General features: G+C 45.7%; 2 protein-coding genes across 3 annotated transcripts in view; both read right to left on the reverse strand.

Annotated features, from left to right (window-relative positions):
- The window catches only part of Aldh18a1 (aldehyde dehydrogenase 18 family, member A1), a 32,302-nt gene extending 25,615 nt beyond the window's left edge, over positions 1 to 6,687 (reverse strand). For both annotated transcript variants that reach the window (NM_001395675.1, NM_001108524.2), the window contains exons 1-2: positions 6,550 to 6,687; positions 3,833 to 3,948 (exon numbers count right to left, since the gene is read on the reverse strand). In NM_001395675.1, coding sequence (NP_001382604.1) covers positions 3,833 to 3,920 — 88 coding nt within the window. In that variant the 5' untranslated portion in view covers positions 3,921 to 3,948; positions 6,550 to 6,687. The remainder of the gene's footprint in view (positions 1 to 3,832; positions 3,949 to 6,549) is intronic.
- Positions 6,688 to 12,731: 6,044 nt separating this feature from the next.
- On the reverse strand, positions 12,732 to 24,002 carry Tctn3 (tectonic family member 3). Its single transcript, NM_001401840.1, has 14 exons — positions 23,715 to 24,002; positions 23,442 to 23,565; positions 23,093 to 23,211; positions 21,146 to 21,273; positions 20,846 to 20,954; positions 20,637 to 20,752; positions 20,159 to 20,194; positions 19,545 to 19,625; positions 18,534 to 18,659; positions 17,448 to 17,555; positions 16,944 to 17,038; positions 16,552 to 16,705; positions 15,349 to 15,486; positions 12,732 to 14,671 (listed from the first exon to the last, which is right to left on the reverse strand). Exons 1-14 carry the CDS (start codon positions 23,944 to 23,946, stop codon positions 14,438 to 14,440), a joined length of 1,800 nt encoding a protein of 599 aa, NP_001388769.1. The 5' UTR covers positions 23,947 to 24,002; the 3' UTR covers positions 12,732 to 14,437.
- Positions 24,003 to 24,034: the final 32 nt, after the last annotated feature.

The raw sequence follows: 24,034 nt of genomic DNA on the forward strand, positions 1-24,034 counted from the left end.
CACGCACCAAAGCTTCTGAAGCCACGAGCTCAGATATCCTGGCCTCATTTCAAGTTCATTTTTTTCTCAAGTTCTCTGCCACAGTGACAAAAAGCAGACCAGGACACAGACAGAAAAGCCTTAATTAATTAGGAAAACCCAAAACTTCTGGGTAGTTCTCCCTCCATTTCTAAAAAAAAAAAATCCTTGCCCTCGGGGCACCAAAGAAAACCTGTTTCTCAAGAGGAAGTTCACGAGGCAGCGAGAAGCACATGTGCATGCTCATATGGTGAGGGGTGTGCTTGAGGGGGCTGTCCGTGGAGGAAGTATGTGTGCGCATGCCCATGGTGAGGCGGGTGACAGGGCTGTCCAAATTCAGGGTGCCGTGGTGGATTGTGCACCAAAGCCCTTCACAGCTTTCCCCCTGAGTTTGAGGAGTTCAGTGATTAACTGGGCTGCCCAGGAGGCTTCGAGAAGGGACCTTCATACTTTGTCTCTCTCCCTGGCCCTTTCGCTGTTTTTCTCTGAATACCTGGTGAGGTGGTTTGAATGGGAAAGCCCCCCCCCCCCCGTAGGCTGCCATATCTGAATAGTTGGCCTCCAGAGGGTTTGGGGGAGGTCCTGGGACCTTCGGGAGAACTTTGGGAGGCGCAGAAGTCACTGGAGGTGGACTTTGAAGGATTAGAGCCCCCCCACCCCGTCCACCCTCTCTGCTTCCTGTGTGTGGAATAAAATGAAATACAACAGATACAACAGCTTCCTGCTGCTTTCCCCACTAGCATGGACCCGAGACTTCTAGAAACATAAGCCAAAATAGACCCTGCTTTCCTAAAAGTTGCTTTGGTCCTGGTATTTTATCACTGGGCCGGGTGATGCGCATCAGCAACCTTAGTACTTGGGTTACAGAAAGAGGATTGTGAGTTCAAGGCCAGCCTGGGCCACACAGCAAGCTTGAGACTAGCCTGGGCTACCCAGTGAGATCCCTCCTGTCAGTAAATAAATAAATACTTACTCCACTGTGGAACTTCTCATACTAGTCACATGCACCGTGTGACCAACCCTGTATAGATTTCCTCAGGCATATTGTCGCAGCAACGAGAAATATGCTACCAATCGTCATCGTGATTTTATAGACTTCTTAAGGTTAAGACTGGGGAATTGTACTTGAGCTATTATCCCTGTTTGATACCTAAGGAAGCCCAGGCCAGGAAAGAACAGTAATTTACCAACATTACTAGACTGCAAAAGATGACCACAGCCTTTGCGGCTTTTCCCATCAACAGGTGGGAAGCCTGCTTGAGGGTGGGAGACGGCCTGGAACCCAGATGAGCTAGCAACCCCAGGGGAAGCCCTGACCACAGCAATCCAAGTTAGAGTCCACAACAGACATATAATCCAGGCCCAAACACCAACCCAAGAACAGCACCCTTGATGGATAGTTGTTTTTAGTCACTAAGTTATGTCATTTGTGAGCATAGTTTTCAAATTCACGGAGCTGGCTCTGAACCTCCAGTTTCCCATGTATATATGCTTTTGTATAGAAGGGGAACAGAGACTTTCTGACAATGATAAGAAGATGATAAGATTTAGATTTGGTATAAACTGAGGAGATAGCCAGCTCCAGTCTTTCTGTAAATGATGCCAGAACACTTAGTATCACTGAACAATGGAGGCAGAGGCAGGTAGATCTCTGGGTTGAGGCCAGCCTGGTTTACAAAGAAAGCTCCAGGACAGTCAGAGCTACACAGAGAAACTCTGCCACCAAAAAGAAGACAAATAAACAAACAAACAAACAAACAAACAAATCAATCAAATAAAAGAATACCTTGTATCTATTCATAAGCTAAAAAGAGGAACTCTGACCTAACTAACTCTCATATTTGTGCAAAAAATGAACTTAAAAAGTCTTGGAAGTGTGCAGTGCTTGAATTATAAGCATTCACACACAGCCTTGCCCAGATTTTTGCATGGGTGCTGAGGATTTGAACTCAGGTCCTCAAGTTTTCAGTACAACTAAAAAAAGAATGGGAATCTTTTATCTTGGCTCTAAAGTAAAATTCATAAAAAGAAAAGCCAGTAAGTCTGACCTCATCAAAATAAAAAATCTTTCCTCTTTGAGAGACCCTATTATAAAAATAAAAGGACGCATCAATAAACTGAGAGAAAGGTTGGCAAACCATCTGCTTACCAAGGATGAGTACCTAGAAGACAAGAAGAATTCTCCAAGTTCTACAGGAGAAAATAAAATGTTCCAATCAAAAATGGCTCAGTGAGTAAGAGCACTCACTTGTACTGAAAACCCTAGGGTCTGAGTTCAAATCCCCAGCACCCATGCAAAAATCTGAACAAGGCTGTGTGCCAATCTCAGCACTGCACACTTCCAAGACTTTGCTTGCCAGCTAGCCTGTCCTAAAGGGTTAGCTTCTGTTCCCGTGAGAGACCGTGTCTTAAGACAATAAGGCGGAAAGTGACATTTGGTGTCCTCTTGTCTTTTGCATTTTGTGCATGCACACATGCAAAACACACACGCATACATGCATGCACGCACTCAGGCATGCACTCACGCACTCATGATGCAGATAAACATTTCACCAAAGAGAGTATTCAGCTGGCAAACAAGCTCTTCAACATCATTACTCATTGGTGACAAGCAAGTTAAAGTTACCATGCACATCATATCATATACTGAAATGGTTAAAATTAGAGTCACTGGATATGGTGGTAAAGATGCCGAGAAGTGGATGAGTTCCCTCCACTGCTGAGGGGAGGGTAAAAGGCTTTAGTTACACTAAAAAAATGACTGGGCAAGTCCTACTAAACCATATGTGTAAGGCTGGAGAGATAGCTCAACGGTTAAGGATACTTACTGCCCTTTCAGAGGACACAGGCTCAATATCCATATCAGTCATCTCACAACTGCCTGTACCCCCTGTTTCTTCGTGCACATAGTTCACAACTCATACAGGCACACATGCATACAGATAAATAAAAGTTAAAAAAAATCCTTAATAAAAAAAAAAAAACAACTAAACATGATCCCGGTGAAACTGTCATATGGTCCAACAACTGCAAATCTGGCACTTATCTCAGAAAAATGAAAACTAAGTTCATGTAAAACTCCTGTGTATGAATGTCCAAAGTGGCTTCATTCATATCCTCTATGCAGGCTCGAGAGGTCAAAGCCCAGATGTCCTTATTGAGACCGGTTATTCTGGCTGTGGCACATCTGTACCACTTTATAATGCTTCACTCTCCCCATTAACTAAAACTCAGATCAGGGGCTGGGGAATCATGCTGAATTAAGAGAGAGAGAGAGAGAGAGAGAGAGAGAGAGAGAGAGAGAGAGAGAGAGAGAGAGAGAGAAACGAAAAGAACAAAGCAACTCGGAAAATCTGTCATAACCAGATGAGTCCATTTACACAGCATTCTTCAAATGGAAAACAAAATTAAACATAAGAGGAGATTAGAGGTGGCCCAGGGTTAGGGATGAGGGAGAGGAGACAGTGATAACAAAGAAACAAACACAAAGGTCTAGTGGTATCTTCTCTGTATTAATGCTGGTACTCTGCTGGAAACATTGTTTGGAACTGGAGTGAAGGATAAAGGATCTCTCAGTATCTTAAGTGTAATAACTCAAAATTAAATACTTAATTGCAGCTGAAAGAAAGAAAGAAAGAAAGAAAGAAAGAAAGAGAGAAAGAAAGAAAGAAAGAAGAAAGTCAGTCAAACTAACTTGTACATATTTTGGGAGGAATGATCAGCAGGCAGCTTCCTACATACATACTTCTGCCAAACTACACCCCCCATCCCCCCACCCCACCCCCACTCCCCACTTCCCATCAGCGGTACATACGAGATCTGGGCAGAGCTATGGACTGGACCCACGGTAGCAGACGTTGGCTGAAGGGCTGGAGCCCGGAGCGTTGCACATGTCTCAACATGTTGAGATGTGGTCACAAATCCAAACACCTGTGGGAAGATTTTATTAATGAGGGGAAATCATGAAAAAAAAAAACCTCACTAACTTATTATATGCCCCTCCACTTAGAGCAAAACTGAGACCTTCTTGGTTTAAACTTTGCTAAATTAGAAATTATTTTCCTCAGTGTTACAGGAGTAGAAAAGGTATTTAAGAACTGCTTTTTACTTTTTACACCAAACAGTAATTAGATGCAATGAATATTTTGAATGATAAAATATTCTTAAGATACAATGTTGATGGGCTGGGGAGGTGGTTCAGAGGTTAAGAGCACTGGCTAATCTTCCCAAAGTCCTGAGTTCAATTCCCAGCAACCACATGATGGCTCACAACCATCTATAATGAGATCCAGTGCCCTCTTCTGGCTTGCAGGTGTACATGCATGGGGAAAATTGTATATAATAAATATTAAAAAAATACAATGTCTATATATTGGTATTAAATCTTTGTTATATGATCTGTTCTGCTAAGACTGGTGGATATAGTCCAAATCCTTTGTGCATATGTGTTGATGGTCAGGGGTAACTGTAAATGTGGAGGTCAGAGGTCAGTTCAGGTGTCTTACTCTATCTCTGTCCACTGTAGTTTTTGGGATCAAGTCTCTCACTGAATCTGGAGCTTGCAGTTTCGGTTGGACTGGTTGGCCAGTGAGCTTTACCTGCTTGTTTCCTTCCCCCAGCTCTGGGATCACAGAGGCAAAGCACCATGCAAGATTTTACATGGGTGCTAGGAGATCTGAACTTAGGTCTTCACGCTTTCACAGCAAGTACCTTACCCACTGAACTATTCCCCAAATTTCTTTTTCAGTGTGCCTCAAAAAATTAGCATTTAACTCCCCAGCAAAGAAAAAACAAGAAATGGAATATACCATTCTGCAGTTATTCTGCACAAAATCACAGAAATGGAAAGAGGAGAAAGGGACAGGATAGCTCTGTAATGAACATGGCAGTAAGTAGATAACTGAACCTGGTGAGTGATGGCTTTGTTGGCTTCAGTTTGTGCAAAACACTGAAGTATGTTGCGGGGGCCACGGTCTAAGTTCAACACTTCAGTAATGGCCACTACACAATTACTTACACACATCCTGCAAAATACCTATACAAAGCCAATAGTGACATAATTCTAGTTGTGCCCCCTTTGTATCACCTTTTCAGCAACTCTAGTCTTCAAAGTTGGACCTAATCCTCTGGGTGAACTGGTTCATGTGTTACTGTTGCTCTCCCAGATAGGCTCTAAGCTCCCCTTTGGAGTATGGTACACAGGATGGGGACCCACACAACTTTAGACTGGATAGATTTAGGGGTTGGCTCTCTCCTTGCCAAGGGAACTCAATCTCCTCACCTGTAAATGAGGGATAATAAGAGTTAATATGGCCTGAGATCACTGTGGAAGTTAGACATGACACAGGAAGCACCCATGTGCACAGATAAAGCTAAGGTCTGCCTCTCTCCTCTTGTCTTTTAAAAGGCACTGACATGTCTTAACCTTTCCATTTATTTCCTTCACCGACACAGGTCACAGGAGCCACTGAGGGACAGCTGTGCCTGGTGGCATTTGCCTGTAATCCTAGCATTCAGGGGAGGAGGAGGCAAAAGGATCAGAAGCTCAAGGCTGTTCTCAGAACACAGCCAGTTCTAGGCCAGCCTGAGCTACATAAGACCCTGTCTCAAAAAAAAGGTTCTGATCTAATTGCATGCACATTTCTAGACTACCCCCTCTTGTCTAAGCACAGAAAGCCTTGAATGTTTGAGATCCATTGAGGTATGAGGTCTTCCATTGTGCCACCTGTCTCTGGCCCAGGGAGGCAAGATCTTATATTGCAAAGGGACTGTTCAACCTGTCGGTTTATTGTGCAAAAACCAGACCTGTGATGTAAAAGCCCAAAAGATATATATGTGGATCTGTGATCGAGAGAGAAGTTCTTATATTTTGAACTCAGAACAGCTTTCAAGCGACTATACACATGTACACTGAGAGCTCTTATCTCACTTAAAGAAGTGAACTTCAGTCTCCGCAAACTACCCAGAAAACCACATGCTGAGTTCATGGTTCACTACTTAACAAAAAGACAAAAGCCCAAAGATAAACGCTGCTGCTTCAGAGGGTGGGGGCATAATGATGGGGTAAGAATCTGAGTGCACCCTTACTGTTCCAGGAGATATTCATCACACACGGGGCTCGGGCTCCAGGAGTAACTCTGGCTGCAGGGAGGATCACCTATGCAAAGGCTCCATATGTCAGGTCTCGAGCCACAGAGAACTGCAGACTCAGGCCCTGGGGGTGCGCCCGCGGCTGGTCACACACCAGGTGGATGACTACTCCCAGTACAGCACTGGAAGCCGGTTGCAGACATGGGTGGGAAGAGGCTGCAGGGTCCTCCAGCCTCCGCCTGGTCGCAAACTCAAAAGATCGCCAGAGGTCCCTGGGCCTCCTATGCCCTGTACCGGGAGCTGTGCATGAGCATCTCAGAGGACCTAGGCGTCCCGCGCCGCCGCCGGCTCCCGTGTCCACGCCCCTCCGGACCCGCGGCTGCGCCCCGCATCTCCCCCGTTCCGTGCGGGTACCCTTGCCCAGTGCTGCCCCGCACCTACCTGCTGGCCGCCGACCCCAGCCCTGGCCCGCTCTCCCCGGCAGCCGCCCTCTCCTCCGCCTTTTCTTCCGTCTACGTCCCGGCTCTCCGGAGTTGCGTCAGCTGCGTTACACTGAACCCCCGTAGCGCCGCTGACGTTGGGCGATCGGTCCGACCCGCGCTACGCCACGCTAACGGCGCAGGCGCTTCTGAGAATCGCGCCCACGCTCCACGTGGCGGCCCCCTCCCATCCCCAGGCTCCCCGCCCGCAGAGTATAGGGGCGGGGCTCCGAGCACCCAGAAAGGAGCCGCCCCAGACAGCTTCCCAGAGGTAGAGAAGAGCACAGGTTCTCAGTTGCTGATGGATGTCATAAATAGCGTGTTTGACAGTTGATCGTCTATATGTCAGACTCACCTTAGAAATAGATTGAATCAACTAAGACCGTCCCCCCTCAAAAAAACAAAAACTGGCTATTGAAAAAAATTGGCACCATGATAAAACAAGTTGGCACCCAGTCAATTGAAAATAACACCCCAAGTGTTTTCAGCAAAGACGGTGATAAGAATTACTGCATTTTAAAACGGTGTCTAATCTCTGATTATTAATAATCACTGGTTATTCCGAACCTGAATGTATAACGAGCACAGACCATCTCCTTCCGGACTGGCGATGTTCTCCCATATCCCCATTGCTCGTCGTAGGCCATTGTCTAGAGAAGGTCAGCTGTGGTTGGAAGTTAATGCTTTGTGCTTTGTAGTCCTGACAACCAACGCTGCTGAGCCTACTCGTTCATTTTCTCATTCACTAAAGGGGATTTACACTACTTCTCAGTCCACGATACAGGGGTATGGGGGGGGGTGGCTAGAAGGAGAGATTCACCCTCATGGATGATGGATTGGCAAGAGAGAGAATCTGGCTGGGAGCCTACCACGCGAAGGGTATTCTGTGCTAGGCTAAAGATTTTGCATCTTACGGGGCCACCAAGTCAGTAAATCCAAACTTTTAAAGCCCTGGAATGATATGATCAGGTTTTTGTGTCAAAAATTAGCAGAGGCGTAGAAACTGGGAGGTCGGTTAGCCTATTGCAAAGCTCCACGTAAGAAATGATAAGCAAACAAAAGCCTCCCCAACAGGGGGCGTGGGAGCAAAAAGGAAGGAGCGCTCACAGCACTTTTTGCTAGGGTGAATGCCAGGAACAGGAGTTCTTTGAAATGAGATGGTGCTGCAGTATGAGATCCAGGAAGTAGATGAGAGGACCTGTGGTGCTTTGGGTAGAGCGTGTTGACGCCAGGACGAGTTAAATTTTGAGCACGTTGAGGGTGGGAAGGCGGGGCATTCAAGAGAAACAAAACAGCAGGAGCTGATTAGATCTGGTACCTGGGGGGTGGGGGTGGGGGTGGGGGTTGGTATATATAACTAGACTAAGGGACTGGGATGTAATTAGACTGAGGGATGGAGCTCTCTAAATTAGAAGGCAATTCTGACTCTTCAGTCCACACATAACCTTATTGTAATTGCTTGTCGACCTTCCCTCCTAGGAAGCTAGCCTCTGGAGAGCAGGAAAGTATATTCCTAGAATATGAGATACTTCGTAACTATTTGAGGAGTGAGTAAATATGATTTCTTTAGTTTTTAAAAACTTTTAGGTTTCTTAAAAAGTTCATTGGAATTGATCATTGGTGCTGAAAAAAATAAAAGAAATTGGACTGTTAACAACATCCGTGTTAAGCTGGTCTTCCTTGAAGGCATTGTCCTCAACTCTAGCATAGACAGCCAGCCTGGGCTTCATACATAGTGAGTTCTAGGTCAGCCTGGGCTCTGCAACAACATACTATCTAACATGTAGTTAGATAGTACTAAATGTCTCAAAGAATCAAGCATGAAACTCCTTAACATTGTTTTTATTTTTTAGTTATAGTTTTCTTAGTTTTGCCTCTAATATTCTACTTTGCCAGTAGAGAAAAAGGAGTGCATTAGATGAGTGGGGATAAGGGAAGACCCAGTTCTAGGCACATAGCCTGTCTTTCTATGAAAACCAAGGAATTTAGCCATGGTATCTTTCTCACACACACAACAAATGTTCTTCTTGTTGACTGGGGCTGGGGGCGAGGGGGTGTTAACTTGTCCTAGCAAATGGGAACAAGGCTGAACAGGGCCAGGAAGTCATGCAGGAAGTAGGACATTTAGAGTACGGTTTTTCACTCTGTAGCCCTAGCTTCCCTGGGACCTGCTGTTCTTGACTGGCTGAGTGACTTGGAAGGGGCCAGACATGCCATAGCACTCCTGGACGTCAGAATTTATGGAAGTTGGTTCTCTGTCTCTACAATGTGGATTCTTGGAGTTGAACTACGATCATTAGACTTGGCATCAAACTATCTTTACCTACTCAGCCATCCTACTGGTCCTGGAACTTGCTGGGCAGACCAGGTTGACGTAGCGTCCAAAATGCTTTGATTACAGATATATGCGGCCACCACTGCCACGCAGAAATATATATTCAGGTGCCAGTTTTAATTTGTCGTTCTTTTCTTTTCAGGGGGTTGGGGGGTGGGGCAAGGTCTGATTCAGAAGCTCATGCTGGTCTTGAACTCAGGTTGGGATTAGGAGTATGGGCTACCACCTCGACTTTAAAATAGCTTCAGGTTGCTTCAGATAGCCAACCCAACAAAGCAATTTACTGGGAAGGGGGTGGCGTGTGTGTGTGATTGAGTCTTCAAGGGCAATAGGGAGCACTGAGAAGCACCTCAGTTGTTCAATCTCAAACTAACGTTTGACCTTAGTTGTGTTAAGCCACCTTCCACTGTGTACGATCACCCAAATCCTCACAACCCTCATAGTTAGTTTCAGAAGCACTGATGGGAAGGCTGTTTACAGAGAAAGTGGGGGCAGAGGGGGCAGGATGAGAGATGTGTAACGAAGAGACTCTTGGGAGTGGAGGATAGCATTGGTTCCTAATTCTCCAGCTTCTTGTTCTTGTCTCTTGGGAGACCTGAATTTTCCTGCAGGAGGCTAGCAGGGATCCTATTTTCATGTTATCCAAATTGTGTGAACCTCTTTGTAAAACTTGTTCCTTAAATCTGGTATGATTGTAAAATGTCTTCCCCATGTAACAGCCAAACATTAAGAACTGCATTGGTTTGCATGTAGAGAAGATTCAGGATCGAACCTAATATTTATTGAGTTTTCCAACAAGCATAAGGATCATTGTGAAGTTCTGTTAGAAGGAGGAAAGTACCCTGGGGGTCCACGTGTATTGTTGTAAAAATATAAAAAATAAAAACGCTGTCTTTTATCTCCACTTGGTCCAGCACCATAGTGCCCCAAGATATCTGCTGGATATCTTAATTCTCAGTCAGCAAAGCCTCTCACCCTTTGCTCCATCCCATATCACACTGCTGAAGGCCTCTCTCAGAGCCGTCAGCAATCTCTCTACCTACTTAGTTCCCAAGGCAGTTTCCATGCCAGAAACACACATCCCAACTCCATGGTGGCCCAGACCAGCCACCCCACATTCCATTACACTTAAATCTACACATGAAAGAACACAACACAATAACCTTTGACCCAATTGATGAGATATAATTGCCCACCTAAACATACAAAGGCCAGTACCATCCATCCCTTAAGAACATTAATAACAACCTGTAAATACACAGAGCGGAATCTTAACACCACCTTCCATGCTGTCTACCAGCTACTCTGTCTCTCTCTCTCCTCCTCTGTTCCCATCTCCTCCTCTTCCTTCAAACTCTTCTCTCTCCCATCCTTCCTTCTCATCCAATGACAGGCCTCCTTCTATCCTGTTCCTGCTCTCACCTGTATTTTACAAATTAAATGGGGAGACGGTTCTGGTGAAGTCACCTGAGTCCTGAGTATGTGTCTAGGCAGCCATCCTTGGGGCAGTGGAATTAGCATCAAAATACAGATAACTCCAGAGCAAACCACAACACACATGCCCAACAGAATTACCATATGACCTAGCAACTTTACTCTAAGGTATATACCTAAGTATAATAAAAAATAGATGTCCACACTGAAGCTTGTACAAATATTCACAACTGCTGGAGGCCAGAGTAACCTAAATGCTACTGTCTAACAAACGGGTCAAAAGTGGTAGGTCCTTGGGAGTATTTGGCCATGAAGGAGCAACATGTTGATACAAATTACAAATCAGATGAACTTTGAAAACACACAAAGTGAAAAGAAGCCAGACACCAAAGGTAACATGATGGACGTCCAGAATAAGTGGTCTACAGAGGGAAAAAAGGGATTCTGATTACCAAGGACCACTGGGAGGAGAGAGGTAAATATTTAAAAATGATGAAGCTTTTATCCCTCGCTAGTGCCAGCACCTGTGGGGCCACATGGCACTGAGGGGTACTTTTATCTCAGCGGCTCCATGCTGTCCCCAAGTACTCTCAGACCCAGGCAGTCCCAAGCCATTCCATCGTGGCCCCTTGCTACACTGGTCCTTAGAGTTAGTTCCGGCACTGGAGGGCCATATGGGACTAACCATAATTTATCTCTGGTTATTATCTCTCTTGGTAGCTCTCTGCTAGCTGTGAACTCTCTGGTTCCAGCTACTCTGTAAAATCAGGGTTGTAGAAGTCCAGCGTGGGGTTGGCCTATCTCGGCTCCCTGCCGTGGATTCTGCCCACACTCTCAACAACCGCCCCCTGGTAGTTAAGGTATAAACTCCCAACAACCTGGTGAAATCGGGCCTCAAGAAACTGTAATTTATCAATCAGATTTATATGTTAAGTTCTCAATCCACAACCTACACAATAAACTCACAACCAATTGATAAAGATATAAACCGCCCACCTAGATAAGGTAAATTGACCTGTACAAATGCATCCCTTAAGAAATATTCATACAGGGCTGGAGAGGTGGCTCATCGGTTAAGAGCACTGACTGCTCTTCCAGAGGTCCTGAGTTCAATTCCCAGCAACCACATGGTGGCTCACAACCATCTGTAATGGGATCTGATGCCCTCTTCTGGTATGCATGAAGAGATCAACAGTGTATATGTGACATAAATAAATAATTTAAAAAAAGAAATATTCATACAACCTGTATCTATGTAGAGATGCATGGCGAGGATTGTTTACATCCATTTCCATGTTACCTCTTCTCTGCTCCCCCTCTCCCTTTCCTTCTAAAACCTCTGTTCCTGCCTCCCTTCCTTCTTGTCCAATGACAGGCCTCATTTTATCATGTGTCTGCCTTCACCTGTATAATGATATCACTTCACCCTTTCTGTCTAATTAAAAAAAGTAACTTTTTGCTCAAATATTTGCTGAGCACAACTATTACCATTTTGTAATTTATAAAGCATAAAATACACCTAACACCCAGCCCAACATTTTATCAGTTAAACAGAACATTTAGGTATCTATTCCTGTTTAAGAAAGGCTTAAAATCTATGTTATGTCCCAGCTAGCTTGTATACTACCTGATAACTATCCAATTAAATCTGTATTCTCAAAGTTAAACAGCCTGGGTAGGCTATGATACTATAACTAGTTTCAACCCTATCAGAAATCTGAGAAGGTGGGAAACGTGCAGTTTTTTTTTTTTTTTTTTTTTTTGGTTCTTTTTTTCGGAGCTGGGGACCGAACCCAGGGCCTTGCGCTTCCTAGGCAAGCGCTCCACCCTGAACTAAATCCCCAACCCCTGAAACGTGCAGTTCTAACTCAACTTCTGGAACTGAGGCAGGTTGAAGAGACAACTGTCTGTCAGTACAGTCCCGTTACTAACTTAGAGGAACACCAATCTTCAGCCCTCTGACCAGGGATCTGACAGACCTTAGTGAAACAGGAGTTAAGGATTAGCTCACTGTCTCAACAGAACTAAGCTGTCCTAACCTGTAAATTGTGTCCTCTCAAGGATAGTACAGATCTGGAGGAGAAATGGGCAATTTCTGCCCAGTGGCCACCGAGCCACACTGTACCTCACCTGAGGTAGAGCTGCTCAGCTGTTTTTTCCTGTCCACGGATGGGGGAGCGGTTAGGAGCAGTTATGTCTCAACAAGTGAGTAGATAACACTAAATGTCACCTTTTGTGAAACTGGCTACTTGCTAAGGACTCCGGAATGGAACAAAATTATACAGCAACTGGAGATGGAATATATTGTTAGCGCCTTTCTTCTGCTCCTGAAGCTGGATTGTGTCTGTTTCATTAAAAGACAATTTGGGAGCAGGGTGGTGGTGGCACATGCTTTTAATCCCAGTACTCAGGAGATAGAGGAAAGTAGTTCTCCATGAGTTCAAGGTCAGCCTGGTTTACAAATCAAGGTCCAGGATAGCCAGACTATCCAAAGAAACCAGTCTCGAAAAAAACAAACAAATGAACAATCAAAAACAATTTGGGTTTCAGAGTATTAATAACCTCCAACCCTCTCTGCCTGGCTTTCAAATTCCCACAATGCAAACTTCCATCGCTTCCTAGGATCACTTTAATCCACAGAAATGCCTGTGCCTCCCCTCAGGTTGTCCTCAGGTCCTTCCCCCTCCCATCCACTTTCCCAGGCCAGGCCAACCTGACTAGAAAGCTCACCCATCAGGAAAAGCCACACTGGCTGTCTGGCTCCAGCGGTGCACGTCACTCAGAGGGGGCGGTGCCTTAGAACTGCACGTTTCACACGGTTTCACCAGAGTCATTCTTTTGCATCCTAACTCATTCTATTTACTGCCTCATTCCAAGGCTTATGTTTAAAATAATTAGACCTAATGTCATTTCTTCCATCAAAACCTTGCCTTAATTAAAAGGACAGCATGAGTCTTTAAGTTTTCTACAATAATTCTCAACTAATTTGTTTCCATTCAAGAAGAGGAAATAAGCTCAAGAAGTCGGTCTCTGTACGTGCTACTTCTGTGGATCGGCCAGACAGGCAGGGCTCTGTGGGAGCTAACGAAGTCTTTCTTACCCTTAAAGAAACAGGCTTCAACAGAAGTCACGGGCATAAAATTGGACCAAAGGAGAATATTTCCCCAGAAAAGAAGTCCCCTGATTCAAATGCTACTGGACAGTTTATGAGGGTTCTCGTTCCCCCTTTAAATCTCATACATGTAAAAATACTCGGGGTGTGTATCATGGGGTGTCAACTTCTGCCATGCTACTGGACTTGCTCTCAGTCACTTTTATTACCCCACACCACCAAGTAGGGAAGAACAGAAAGGACTGGTGGGGTCATTCGCTAGCGAGAAAAGGATATGGAACTCCATTCACGTTGGAAAACGAGTAGAAAGAACAACTCTCCCAACTCAGGTCTGGGCAAAGGGTGTGGCTATACTTTGGCAAAAGAGCCAGACAAAATACAGAGCCAGCAGTTTCCTGGCTCAAATTGTCAGCACTAATGCACTCTGAGTTCACTCTGGGTGAATGGCAGGAGCACATGCCTGTGAGTGGACCCTGCAAACATTTATTAGAGGCGAGACACAACGTGAAGGGATGCAACATGAACAGACACAATGTGAAGAGACAAGGCTCTTGACCTGCCCAGCTTTAGAAGCAGAGAACACAGTGTGTACCTTGAGACCTGAGGAGCCCGAAGAGGAGAGCTATGATGATAGAATATTTATAATCGTTTTTCTAACATGCCACCTTTAATTTATAAAGATTCCTGGCTGGGCATGATGGCACATGCCTTTAATCCTAGCACTTCAGAGGCAGAGGCAGGGGGAAATCTCTGTGCATCTGAAGCCGGCCTGGTCTACATTGGGAGTTCTAGGCCACCAAGGTTACATAATGAGAAAATGGAAAGGAAAAAAAAAATTCTTTTGTTAGGTTCTGTTTCCCTAAATTCCGTCCTGTAAGCACGAGTAAGCCAGACCTGTTTAGCCAAGATCAGTAGGCTGTCTTTAGTTTCCCACAGGGAAAAATGAAACCTGATTATTTCCTTTCTTCACTAGGTCTGTGAGTTGAGAAGTCCAAGTAGAAAGACACACAGGATGAGGATGAGAGAGGACGAGTCTTTCTGAACACTGGCCCCTCTGCTGAACGCCACTTTGAAGGGAAAGAAGAAATCGAATGGCAGTTTCCAGTCTGGTCTAGGTTGATCCCTTGGCGGTTCTGGCTTCTGAGTAAGGTCCATAAAGTTCACGAGAGTCATCAAAGATACTTCTATTCCCCTCTGGAGCTCCTACAGGAAGGAAGTCAGACAGGTGAGCTCTTGGTACATTTCACGGAGTCTCCGGATGCATTATTTTCTTTGGACTGAAAACACGTGACCCAAGCGAGATGCATCCTCTTGAATGGCTGCTTATAGTCTCATTGTGTGGGATACAAGCAAATGAGTTCCCAACAACAGCCACTTGACCAAGTATGCCTGAAGCCTCATTCGCAGAGCCTACCACACATGCCCTTGGAAGGCAGAGATGGGAAGACCAGGAGTTCGAGGTCATCCCTGACTATAGCAAATTTGAGGCCAGTCTGGGCTATAGAAGACCCCGTCTCAAAAGAGACTTTGGCTGTCTCCGACTGGGGAGCAGCCCGAAAGCAGGAAGGCCAGAGGACCAGACCACTGCTATCGACGCTTAGCAGCTCGCCCCGACGGGGCTTTCTGTGGTCAGATCAGTAATAATAGTAGGGTTATTTAAAAGAAATCTGAAATCTGGGGGGGCGGGGGGGACCGAGAAGGATGAATATGGTTGTATTCACTATGACAAAATGCTAATTTTCATAAGCATGCTGGAAAGACAGACCTAAAAGTTGGTTCTCAAGACTCACCCTAGAGAAACACTGATTGGTAACACACACTGGCTCTCGGAAGTTTAACAGCGCCCTGGTGGTCAAGTGGCTGGGAGGAGCGTGACTTACCTGTACAGACTTGCACTGGTACAGGAATCGGGCTCCTGCCACATGAGCTTGTGGGTTGGACTGAAGTCCTAAATGTGCCCACAACACCTGGATCTCCAGGGACACTGGTATCACGCAGCAGGAAGTGCAGTTAACTGTCTGCAGAGCATAAAGAAGCAAAGTGTCTCCTAAGGCTATGAAAGGCTGCGGCCTCCAGCAGACCATGTGGAAAGTAATGACGGGTTACATAAGACACAGTTGGGGTTAGACTCTAAGTCTGTTTTGAAGGCACTGGGGAGCCATGTAAACTGTTCTAACAAAAACATGGCATAGTTAACGCAATACCTCAAGGGAAATAACTGCGAGATGTAGGAAGATACATCCTATCTGACTTCAGTTTTTAAACCCTTACTACCCCTGCAGGAAATGTGAAATGTGATCTGTGTATACTCAGAACTGAACCCAATTCAATTACCTGGCAAGGGTTCTACACTGTCCTAAAAGCCTGACCTGTTGCGATCCTAAGAGAATAAATGTGCTGCCAGCCTCATAAACAAACCCATGCTGAGCGAACAGTTAAGACTGTGAGTATGGCTGGAGACTCAGCTCAGCAGGTAAAGCTTGCTTGCTCCCGAGTCTGACAACCTGGGTTTGATCACCCACACGGTGGGAGAGAGCCATCTCTCCAGGCTTCCCTCTGACTTCCACACATACGCACTTACATGATAAATGGAGCGGAGGAAGGAATATGAGAGAATCTTTGAGCTATATGGCATGGCTTTGAACTATAAGTACCATCACTGGCTCTCCACCTTCCTAATGCTGCGACCTGTTATACAGGCCTCATGATGTGATGACCCCGCCCCCCACCATACAATTATTTTTGTTGCTACCTCCTAACTGCAGTTTTGCTGCTGTTATGAATTGTGATATAAATATCCATGCTTTCCGATGGTCTGACCTCTGTGGAGGGTTGTTCAACCCTGGAGGGGTCAAAACCCGCAGCCTGAGGACTGCTCTAGTTTATCTTCAAGTTTATTTTACAGTAAGGAAAATAGGATAGATGGAGGTATAACCTGAAATATGGACCCCACACGGGAATAATTTCTTATATTCTTCTTGATGTGATAAATGCAGACAAGACTCAAGACTGCTTTTGCCTTGGTAGCCATAACTGCAAAGGTGGAAACTGAGTCACCGGCCAGCAGTGGCTTCCTTCCTTACTGAAACACGGCAGTTCTTGCTGAGGATCCTGGTCCACCCTCCTTTCTGGGCTGGGTCAGCGTTACCGAAGATGGCAACGTGCTCTGGTCTGGGCCTTCCATGGAGAGTCTGGTAAATCTCCTCCTGCAAGTGGCTGCAGTTCACCTCTTTGGGTCTGAAAGTAAACATCATAGAGGCTGGAGCCCAAAACTAGCAAGGTAGCGACGCCATATTAGTAGTCAAGCATAAAACTAATGCTATGATAGGGACTAGAAAAGAGCCTTAGCAGGCCCTCCATAGATGCAAAGACTATCGTTTTCTAAAGTGTAATTTCAATCAGTAAACAGTTACTTCTACATAGTCCCGATAAACAGAAACAAAATGGTGCAAAGAGCTCTGAGGCAAATAATTACCTTAACTGGCACCCCGACACTGTGTTCACTCCAAACTGTACTTCGTGCCTCTTAGCAGAGCAAAGGCCATTACCCTCGCTCTGCAACAGGGTCATCTGAGGTGCGAAAGTGACGGTCAAGGTGACTATAACAGAACTGGGAAGTGGACAGGGCTCGGAAAGCGATGCTTTCACTGGACCCTAAGCACTGTTTATATTTCACTAAGACACTATCAGTTCAATCACACATTTTTCTCTAGTAGTTAAAAAAGCAAATACTGTCTTTCTGTAACTCATTAACCATATATTAGCATATGAATGTCATGCTAAAACAAGCAAACATCAGTATCATTTTCACCTTAGTTGTCTGAGGTATAAAGTCTTTGGCATCGACCTTTAAGAACATAATATACTCTGCTACAGAACGTGCTACCGCAGCCCGTCAGAACCTTGAGAATGGGAAGACCCAGAAGATCAGCAACCTTCCTCATTGTTGTAATAATCCGCCCGGCCCTCAAAAAGATACAGAGTGACTTAGGTCACCAGTTAGCACCAAGAGTGGCTTCCCCGTGAGGTAGCCAGGATTCCCACTTCTCGGAGCAGCAGGAGAAGCAGCCTCTCTCTGTTGAAATGCCTGCAGAAGGAAGAAGACAATTACTGTGTAGACAGGTCTCCCCGCTGGACTCACGTCTTCTGACCTAACAGCCAATCCGTGAGCTTCACTGGGCAAGCTTCCCTTCACCACACAGCAGCATAATCTCCACCATCCCCTCTTCTTTCTCTAGCATATATCTGGAGTGATCTGTCTGTTGTTTTGTCTTGGGGAGCACTGGGGATTAAATTTAGGGTCTTGTATATATGGTAGGTAAGTGCTCCCCACCCCACCCCCAGGATCCCCTACCGATCCTGAGCAATCTGAACGCTGAAATTCACTACGTGCTAATTCTGCCAAGGGCTGAAGCCAAGGATCCGCCGAGGATCCCTTGACACTACTTCTCAAACATTAACACTGATTTCGTGATTTCTGGCTGAATCCAGGGGAATCTAAATATAAATTGGCTTTTAATCAGTAACAGGACTGAGAGACCCAGAGCCTGGCTGATCAGACTTGGAGAGAACGCTGCTTGGTTTTAAAGGAGCAAAGAGGCAGAAGAAAGGCAGATGGATGACAGCAGTGAAGCTCACAAACCAGAGGTCACTGGGAAATACAGTTACCAATAGTGAAAGAGCAGGGTAAAGAATTTCTGTGTGCTGCTGACTGAACAAGGGGAGCACCTTTAACGAACTCAGCACTGTTCTGGTTGGATCCAAAGAGAGCATCAGAGAAAAAGACGTTAATGACACATATGTCTGGAGCATCTGTCACTCTGGTTAATTAAGGGACAGTGAATGTTGACACCTCAATTAAGACCGAAGTCTTCATAGAAAAGAAAGATTATTTCTTTTCTATGAAGCAGAGTGGGAGATTTTATTAAAGATAATTTTGTAGGAGAAGGAGAGATGCTCAGATAGACAGACAGAGAGACAGAGAGACACAGTATGGATACTAGCTCTGCAAAGTGCTATTTCTAGGACCCAGCCTCCAAGCCCTCTCAGAGAGAAGGCTGCTGACCCTGAAGTGAATGATGAAGTCCTGCTGTAGAGAAACACCTGGCTTGACAGTCAGGTTGGTCTGTCTGAAGCTGACAGAGACTTTCTGGATCCCAAAGGTCCCATTGGTCTCTATCTCGTAGATGACCTGAAAAACAAAAGGAGAACCCATTAATCAAAATTGTGAGCTTATTGTGTTTAGCACAGAAGGCTCTTCTGTCTGTTTTAACTGTGTGCAAGAGACTTACATGACAATCAGAACAGACCAAAAACAATAGCACATAAAGACAGCTTGATATTACAATTGCATGTGAAACAGAGACCAAATATGGCTCGTAGGAAAAGTTCACGGAAGAGACGTGCTTACTAAGAGTTTTGAGTGGGTGTGGAATTGGGCATGGGTAAGCACGGAATGGAAGCCTGGGTTACTAGGCATTTAACTGTCTGAAGAGAAATAACGATACTGGGACGGAAGGGATACTTTAAGATAATTCTCATTCCTTTACACATCTTCATTGATTATAACAGAAAATTAAAGTTGGCTAGTCTCAGACTTTGCTGATACCGTGGCAGCAGATGAAAACCTGAAAAGTCGGTGAGAGCCAGTGCAAGACTGTGTGTACGAAGGAGGAGTCTGAACCTAAAACACTGGAGGGCAATAGTGAGGGACATACTGGGACATAGTGAAGACATGCTGAGGACGAAAGTGACAGGCTCAACTCCTGATGCCAGAGCTGAGATGACATCCAGCAGTCAGTTAGTCTACCTGAGTGGTTCTCAACCTGTGGGTCGTGACCACATTGTGGGTCGAATGACCCTTTCAGGGGGTCGCCTAAGACCATTGGAAAACACAGTTGTTTATATTACGATTCATAACAGCACAATTACAGTCATGAAGTAGCAACAAAATAGTTTTATGGTTGGGGGGTCAGCACAGCACAAGGAACTGTGAAAGGGCCACAGCATCACGAAGGTTGAGAGGCTCTATCCTTTACAGTAGATGAGGCCCCTCTGGGGATTTGAGTTTCCATACCTGGGAAACAATATTCTGACACGTGTTGCCAGCCAACAGAGGAGGGCTGGTTTGTGAGGCAAGTGTCACAGGAACCTGGAACTGGCAAGAAGGAAAGGCATAATCAACGGCAATGGAGAACAGTCTTTTCTCTTGAAGCTAGAGGAGAGCTGCAGTCTAGCTGTGCGTTATGCTAAAATGGATGCTTTTCTTTCCCCTTCACTATCCCATTTTTCTCTCCTTCCGGTGCCAGACAACTTAAATTCTGGTCATTCTGAATCTTCACATCTCAGCACAAGCTTCTTGGAACACTGGTTCTATCAGATACAGCACAAGGGCCACAGCTAATCAGATGTAAGGAGCCTGAATTCTGACTTCCCTCTCAGACATTCATATGCCTGCCGTTAAATGAAAAGGTGTCCACTCCAAGCACAGCGTTTAGTGTGGTTTAACTCAGGTGTTTTCTGGACTTACCAACACGTCACTGATCTTTACGTCATGTGAAGCTATTTCTAGAGCTGTGTTTGACTGTGGTATACAATGCCTACATTCTCCTCCATTATTCTAATTTATAATGACATGGCCTTAGATAGTCTGCAGTAAGGTATTGTTTTTCTTGATAAACAGCATCATACCTTCATACTCTGAAGATCAGTCATAGCTCTTGGAACCTAGGAAAGACAAAGAATAGAAGCATGGTGGTGTACACGCCTTTCCTAAAAGCACCAGAGTTTCCACTTCATATGATCCCCAATCAGACTTTGGTGGGGGAAAGGGAAGATGGAAATACCGGAGCGGCCTCTGATCTATCAACTGACTCTTCTCTCACCAAAGATCTGAGTGGAGCTCGAAGCTACACTAGACTGAATGCCATACACCCAGACAGAGCTTGCTCAAAAAGCTAGAACTTTGCAAAACAGAACCGTCACTGATGCTTCACTCTCAAGTAAACCCATAAGCCAGGACGGTGCCGAGGACTTATCTTAGGAATTATAAGCTCCAGCGTAGGGATTTTCTACAGCACACAACAGTGGGTGGCCTATGAACTTCACAGTGAGGTTGACTAATGTGACTGAGGCGAGTCTGCATATTGGGTAGAGAGGAACGGCTTACCTTCAGGACTCTGAAGTTATGGTAAGAGGCAGCATCCAGGGCTGGTTCCGAGGTGCAGCTACTGGTCAGGTCCTTGAAGAAACGAGCACACGTTGTGCTTTTGCTCTCTAGGAAACCTTATAGCACAAAGAGGGAAGAGAGCAGTGGTGAGGGAAACAGTCTATCTCCTAAAAACCTGAAGGCTTGGTGCATTCCTGCCCCGGACCTACCTGCAGGATTGCTCTCAGCACAAAGTCCCCCAGCTCCCACCGCTGCAGGCTGCCGCAGTAGGCTCACTACGGACAAGCCTGGGTAGTAGATCAGGATGGGATCCCCAGCCTGAATAAAACAGAGTCCAAATTCATTCTCTGGGAATGTTAGAATCAGCAGCCCAGGCAAAGGAAACGGATAAATTAACTAGATAGTTCTGATGAGGATGGTTTACCTCATCGGAGGCGGGTCCTACAAAGTTACACGGCCACTGTACTGTCCAGAAAACCAGATTACCCCACCCCCTTCCCCAGGCTCACCCTATAGAATGGCCCTGGCGGCTGGGTTTTCGGTGTTGACGTGAAGAACTGGCCTCCAAACTCTGCAGCCAGGGCCTGGAAGTTGGTTGCATTGACTGTTTGGAGCTCCTGGAAATAGTTTGATTTTGCTACAATTTACAAAAAAAAAAAAAAAAAAAGAACAGAAACTTAGATTTAAAAAAATTTCATTTTAAGTATCTGGCATAAGAAACAACCTTTGAAGCACAACACACACATTTTATCACATGCAGATGAACATCCGATGAGTTTAAGAAAGAACTCTAAGATGACTCGGCTGGTCAAGGCAATAGCCACCGAGACTGACAATGACCTGAACTGGGACCTACGTCCTGGAAGAAGGGAATGGATTCTGATAGGCTGTCTGTCCTTCCATCTCCACACGTGTCCTATGGCGTGTGTTCATGTCACACGCGTGCGTGTGCCTACTCCTTCCACATGGGAAATAAGTGAAGTCTTTACAGAACAAAGTCCTGCTCGGGCACAGGTATGCTGGCATCCAGACTGCATACCACCTCTCCTCCATCTTTAGGAGCTGAGGCTCCCAGCTCTGCAGCTTCCTCACAGAAACTGCACAGAAAGGCTACTGGCCTCCTATCAAATCCCGTTACGGCTAGCTTTGCAGGCAAGAGTTAAGTGAACTAGAGAGAGGAGCTGAGTTCAGGAGTCAGTAGCTGTGGATCCTTTCCGTAGCTTTTCTCAGGAAGAGCGAGTTGCCACACGACCCCTCATCTCAGTACAGGTGTATTGGCTGACGTAGTGATAAGGACAAAAGCACACAAGACATACACGGTGAGGCCATACATATACACATGTATATTATTCATATACGAATTCATATACAAATACATAAATGTTCTCATTAGTGTCACGGTCGCACATGGCCTACCATCAGCCAACAATTTAAAGGTAGTGTAGTGCAAACTCTGATAGAACTGGATGTGAAAAGAAGCCTACAGACCATCTCATCCACTCCCATTAGGAAATTTGGATCCTCTGAGGCAAGGTTGTTGCAAAGACCTCAGAGTAAGCTAGCAAAACCAGGAGCAGATCCCCAGTCCCCTACTTGCTGGTCTGCAGTTTTCCCACCCCACCGTGCTGTAGAGACCCTGTTAGAAATAGAACACTTCCCCCCAACCCTCCATGATCATTATCAAGACATTTTATCCACTGTGAATAAATACAGTTTGCCCTTTTCTAAAGTGACTTATTTATTTTTATTTTATGTGCATTGGTGTTTTGCTTCTATGTATGTCTGTATGAGGGTGTCAGATCCCCTGGAGTTGGAGTTACAGTCAGTTGTGAGCTGCCATGTGGGTGCTGGGAATTGAACCTGGGTCCTCTGGAAGAACAGCCAGTGCTCTTAAGTGCTAAGCCATTTCTCTACTCCCACAGCTTGTCCTTTTAAGGGGCTGATAGTTTGATATCTGGAGGAAGTCATAATATTCACATAAACTTACAACCATACAAAGAACTCTGCAAATTCTAAAGGACTGTCTCAGAACTTCCAACTTCCCAGGACGGGCTCACTTGGGCAGATGACATTAGATTCTTAGGAGAGGTAAGATGTTCCCAATGTAAGAAGAAAGAAATTTAGGAGAAATTTAAGGCATAGCTTAAGGACAAGGAACATGAATTTGTCCAAAAGAAAAGAGCAGTATAAAATCATTAGAGAAAAGCTTGCAAGAGAAATCAATCAATCAATCAATCAATCATCCATCGATCAATCAATCAATGCTGATTGCCAGGCTAGAGTTGCTGAGCAGTATTTTAAAGGTGGTGGAGAGTCACTGGAGGTTTCTGAAATTACTAATGAAAGGAAGAGGGTAGTCGTAACATAGGGATTTGGAGGACAGGAGAACTCCAAAGACAGAGTCACGTCGTAATAAACGTTAAATGACAAGAGCGGCCAAACTTGTTTCTACTCACAGTTGTTCACACGGACGCAAAATTGTGTGATTCCACTGGAGTCCGTGAAAACTCTGGAAGGAAATGGGGAGTTGCTCCTGAAGACCAGGGAGTTGTCCACACATACCCAACTTGAAGATCTGTGAGGAAAGTTGAAGATACTGAGGAGGGGCGTGGAGTACGGTTAGGGAAGGGGCCCTACCCTACCAATGTCTGAGGCCACTAAGGGGGTCTGTGGGCAGAGGTACAACATTCCGGGTAATGTTTTACTGGATGGCTCAGCACTCCCGGGAAAGCCCAAGGGAATATTTTACGCGGGGATCTGGGGGTAGGAAACTCACTCTTACTTCTCAGCCAGAGCACAGCTCACCTTACACTACCAGGAAGGCAGAAGGAAAAGACTGTTCTGGGATGGAGAAGATCGCAGTCCTTATCGCAGCAGCAGTTTAAATCGCAGGTACCAGGAGTCAAGTCACAGACACAGATCGATAAGGCTATAAGTGAAAGAGGCAAAGCGAGGTGAAGCTCCCCAAAGTTTTCCCTCGCGGATAGCCCCATTGCAAGCTACGTAGCGAAGCAATATTGTCTACACAATTTTAGATCCGAGAAGTCAGTATTTCCATCCCGTATCCCGCCGCATCACCTGGGAAGGGGTCGGTGGTCGCGTTCTCGGGCATCGATAGTGTCCAGGGGGTAGGACTCTCAGACAAGTCTGGAGGCGCTGTAGTTGGTACTTCGGGCGTCACTGGCCCCAGGACCCAGGAGGTAGGCAGAGCCCGGGCTGTGGAGGAGGGCTGCGGCCGGGCGGCGTCAGAAAGCATCAGGCCCACTAGCAGCAGCAGCAGCAGCAGCAGCAGCAGCTGCGGAGTGCACATAAGGCAGCCGGGCCGCAGAGGGGTGCGACAGGAGCCCGAGTCTCCAGATAGATCCTAGAGCCCAGGGGTGAGGAGTCGGAGATGACGT

Source organism: Rattus norvegicus, chromosome 1, assembly GCF_036323735.1.
Source record: "Rattus norvegicus strain BN/NHsdMcwi chromosome 1, GRCr8, whole genome shotgun sequence".
Lineage (NCBI taxonomy): Eukaryota > Metazoa > Chordata > Mammalia > Rodentia > Muridae > Rattus > Rattus norvegicus.